At 50.0% G+C, this 4,843-nt stretch overlaps 1 protein-coding gene across 1 annotated transcript; it reads right to left on the bottom strand.

Moving 5' to 3' along the window:
- Nucleotides 1–256: 256 nt before the first annotated feature.
- LOC117532970 (neuromedin-B receptor-like) lies at nucleotides 257–773 on the bottom strand. The gene has a single exon (XM_034196592.1). It carries the CDS (start codon nucleotides 671–673, stop codon nucleotides 257–259), a length of 417 nt encoding a protein of 138 aa, XP_034052483.1. The 5' UTR covers nucleotides 674–773.
- Nucleotides 774–4,843: the final 4,070 nt, after the last annotated feature.

Raw genomic sequence — 4,843 nt, 5'->3', positions numbered from 1 at the left:
GATTTTGTCTCAATGTTTTCATCTGGTTAAATAAAGGTTAAATACAATCTTATCTTATCCCACCTGTCGGATAACAATAATGATAATAATATGTATAATAATGTCCCTCAATTCTGAGTTGTTCTTAGGGGATGGGTGTTTTGTTTTCCTTCAACAGACACAGTGTGCTGTGCTTTGTTGAATGTGCTGAAGCGCCAACATGTCTGCAAAACACCAGATCCAAAGATGTTGGAAAGTAAAGAGAGTCCCTCAGCTCCTACCTGTCTGCGCTTAGAGCGGTGAGCGTGAACACGGACACCCCCACGGAGGTGAGCTGGATCACGGGGATGAGTTTGCACGCGGCCTCTCCAAACACCCACTCCACGGAGAAGAACCGGAAGGCGTCCACCGGCACGCACGTGAGCAGCAGCAGCAGGTCCCCCGCCGCGAGGCTGGAGATGAAGATGTTGGGCACGCTACGCATGGCACTGTTTGTGATGAAGATCTTCACCAGCGTGATGTTTCCCAGCAAACCCACGGTGATGATCAGGATGTACACCGAGGTCATGATGCAGCGCACCACCAGGTGCACCGTCTCTCCGCCGTCACCGGGAAACACCTCTGACTCCGAGCCGTTAGGGTGGAGGAGCTCCGGGAAGAAGAGGAGATCCTGGTCCTCCATCCCAAACTCCATCTCTAGATCCAACTCCGGGGAGGGAAATATCCAGAGAGAGGGAGAGAGAGGGGGGGAGTGTGTGTGAGAGAGAGGAGAAGCCAAACCCGGAGCTCCGTGCGTAAAGACGCAGCGAGAAGAAGAAGAACGAGAGGAGACAGAGCGAGACACCGAGAGGAGGAAAGGTTCTCTGACTGAGAGCTGAGACTCAGAGGGTGTGAGAGAGAGAGAGAGAGAGAGAGGGGGAGTGTGTGAGAGAGAGGGGGAGTGTGTGTGTGTGTGTGTGTGTGTGTGTGTGTGTGTGTGTGTGTGTGTGTGTGTGTGTGTGTGTGTGTGTGTGTGTGTGTGATAGTAGGCTATATCAGAGAGTATATTTTAATAATATCATATACAAATGAATGCTGAGGATTAGAGAAGAAACGATGAATTGCTTTTAGTCGAAAACATTACAACTATCTGGATCTCCGTTATTGTGTAAAGTAATAGAGTGGTGCAGGAATGAGTCCTCAAACCCTGACATGAGTTAGCCTTATGAGTCCGAAAACCATGAAACAAGTGCTCTTAAAGGTGGGGTACGGCTCGAGATACACTTGTTATATTCCATGGAATGCTCTTAACATCCCGATAGCCATGAATATCTGAAGTGCTTTGACAAAAAGTCATCTGTGGAAGCCGTAGTGCTGTAAAAAGCACGACCAATCATCTGAGCCGGCCCGGCTAAAGTAACTGGATGGCCTACCTGCAGGGACGTGCACAGACATTTGGAGGGGCTATTGAAGGGCCTCCCCCCGAAAATAAATATAAGACCAAAACAATTATTACATGAGCTAATTTGAACAGTCATCATATCATAACAAAATCACCTACTCAAAATCAACTACTTGCATTCGGTGATTTGATTTATAAAAATTAAAACCAGGGACATTTTTTGTTTTGCGGTCCATATCTCATTAAAATATCTAATGTTAGGAACTATTATAGAAGAAATGGGGACAATTCAATGTAGCTTGACCATTGTAACTGCTGTGCTGACATACTGATAAAATAGGGCTTCTCACTAATGAATGAAACCAGTTCAATACGCATTATTCTTATTATTGTCTTTTTTTATGAGCGCAGTAACGGCAAGGTATCTAATTACTTATTTATTTAGTATTCCATAACTTAATAACAGAGATGGACAAACTAAAGTAGAGACATGGCAGAAATCCTACAATGAAGTGAACCCCTGTGAGAGGGCGATCAAGAAAAGAGAGCGAGCATACTAGAATACTGATTGTGGGCTTATCATGTTTATTCGGCCACAACAGAAAACTAAACAAAACTCTCGCTCCCTCCAGAGGGGCAGGTCAGACAAAAAGGCCAAACGGGTTGTTGTCCGGGCAACATTAGCCTGTACCTGTGCACGTCCCTGCCGACCTGCCTGTCAGCCTTCCATCTGTGCACACACTCATCTCGTGCCCTCATTGGTCGTGTGTTGGAGGAGGGGCTCTGTGAGGAAGTGGAAGATTTTTTTTCCGGTTGTGTATTTTCAAATTCTAGCGCACTCGAGCTGGTTTCTCCAAAATGACCTACCCACCTTTAATATGTGGAGATTATCGTGCTGAACTAAACACGTAACTATCATAAACGTTGAGATTATTTTATGCAATATGGGAAATAAATCCTCATGAGATGCATACTGCCACCTAGTGTTCAGGAGAATGTAGTTTAAGATGTCCCTAAGTACTTTATATTGTTATCTTCCAACCACTAGGTATATAAGGTTCAGTGATTCTATATTGATCTGCTCGTGGTTACAGAGTTTTTTTCATGGTTTTAAGAACAGCAAGTCATAATGAAGGACCAGCACTTTTATAAAATGCTCTTGTGTTTGTAACGACCTGTTTCATAATCAATATATCCTCACGTGTCCACATACTTTTGGAGGGGGGGGTGAACAAGATAGATGGGGCACTGTGACCATAATGGGATAATTAAAGAGAGACTGAAGGCTGGTGCAGAATAAATGAGCTCTGTCCAAATTGCTTTACATTTTCATAATGAATTAATAGCACGTGTGGGGTTGGTTAGTTTTTATGCGCGACATCAACCTCAAACAGCTCCCTCATAAAGCCTGTAAAGATCGTATCTGCTCCTATTGTTATAAAGTAAGCGCACATATCTTTCACTCTAGTTGCTTTGTTTGGCAAATAGAATCACATAATGTGTGAAAAGATTTGAATCTGAGGTCTTCAGAGCGGCCTGTTGTTGTCATTAATAATGTTCATAAATCATTCCTACCATCATCATTTTTGTCACGGTGTGTGAAGCAGGTAGGACCCAAATGCAGATTAAAGTGAGAATTCCTTTATTTCAAGGCTAGGTGAACAACAAAGACAAAACAGAACACTCACCGACGAACTAGTCATGACACAAGACGAACCGACAAAGACAGACAGAAAAACCAGAACTTAAATACACACAAGACTAATCACAGAAACAAGACACAGGTGAGGAGGGAGGAGAAAACACAGGGACACCAGGTGAACACAATCGGGTAAATTAGACACACCAGGGAAACTAACACAGGGAACCACAGACAGATTTAAACAAGACACTACGCAGACAGAAACAGGCAAGATAGGAAGTGAAGACCTTTCAAGATAAAACATGAAACAAGACAAGACAAAATACAATACAGGAAGATCGTGACAGTACCCCCCCCCCCCCCCCCCCCCCCCCCCTCAAGGGACGGATTCCAGACGTCCCTAAAACACCAAAAAAAACAAAAACAATGTCCAGCAGGGTGGGTGGAGGGGGACCGGAGGAGGGACACAAAACTAGGGCCACTAGGGTGGGTGGAGGGGGTCTGGAGGACGGGTCTGGGCTGACAACCCAGGAGCACAGCAGAGGACCAGGAAGGGATCTCGGGCGGACGGCCCGGGGGCAAGGCAGAGTCTAAGGTGGGGGACTCGGGCGGCCGAGCATGAGGGCGAAGGCAGCGGCAGGAAGAGTCAGGGGGCTGGGATCGCGGGCGAAGACCACGGCTCACAGAGGGCCGGGGTCGAGGGCGAAGACCGCGGCTCTCAGGGGGCCGGGCTCTCAGGGGGCCGGGCTCGAGGGCGAAGACCAGAGAGCTCCGGAGGCCGGGCAGGAAGGCGCTGACGGGACAGTGCCGGAGGCCGGGCAGGACCCGGTGTCGGAGCTGGTGGGACAGGCCTCGGCAGGATCCCCCACGGAAGAGGACCAGGACACGGGATTTGCAGGACCCCCGGCAGGAGAGCAGTCGGCAGGGCCTCCAATGGCACAGGACATAGGATTGGCAGGACCCCCGCAGGAGAGTAGTCGGCGGGACCTCCAACGAGACAGGACAAGGAGCTGGCAGGACCCCCGGCAGGAGAGTAGACGGCGGGACCTCCAACGGGACAGACATACGATTGGTAGGACCCTCGGCAGAGGAGTAGTCGACGGGGCCTCCAACGGGACAGGACATGGAGTTGGCAGGACCCCCAGCGGAACCTCCAACGGACCAGGACATTGGGTAGGGACTTGAGACGTGACTCGAGAGGGGACTCGAGAGGAGACTCGAGAGGGGAACCAAGGGGGAACTCGAGACGTGACTCGAGAGGGGACTCGAGAGGAGACTCGAGAGGAGACTCGAGAGGGGAACCAAGAGGGAACTCGAGAGGGGACTCGAGAGGGGACTTCAGAGGAGACTCGAGAGGGGAACTAGAGAGGGGACTAGAGGAGGGACTAGAGGAGGAACTAGAGAAGGGAACTCGAGAGGGGGCTCGCGAGGGGAACTAGAGAGGGGACTCGAGGAAGGACTAGAGAGGGGACTAAAGGAGGGACTAGAGGAGGGACTAGAGGAGGGACTAAAGGAGGGACTAGAGGAGGGACTAAAGGAGGGACTAGAGGAGGGACTAAAGGAGGGAACTCGAGAGGGAACTGGAGAGGGGACTGAAGAGGGGACTGAAGAGGGGACTGGAGAGGGGACTCGAGAGGGGACTGGAGAGGGGACTCGAGAGGGGACTCGAGAGGGGACTCTGGTAGGAACTTGAGAGGTGACTAGAGAGGGGACTCGAGAAGGGACTCGAGAGGGGACCTGAGAGGGACCTGGAGAGGGAACTGGAGAGGAGACCCGAGAGGGAACTCGAGAGAGGACTCGAGAGGGGACTCGAGAGGGGACTCGGGAGGGGACTCGAGAGG

Source organism: Gymnodraco acuticeps, unplaced genomic scaffold, assembly GCF_902827175.1.
Source record: "Gymnodraco acuticeps unplaced genomic scaffold, fGymAcu1.1, whole genome shotgun sequence".
NCBI classification, from domain to species: domain Eukaryota; kingdom Metazoa; phylum Chordata; class Actinopteri; order Perciformes; family Bathydraconidae; genus Gymnodraco; species Gymnodraco acuticeps.
Note: the sequence above shows the minus strand (reverse complement) of the source record. Positions and strands in the feature narration are given on the sequence as shown.

Bases quoted from the DNA above. Each gene is read 5' to 3' on its own strand.
- LOC117532970 (XM_034196592.1), bottom strand. From the start codon at position 673: ATGGAGTTTGGGATGGAGGACCAGGATCTCCTCTTCTTCCCGGAGCTC.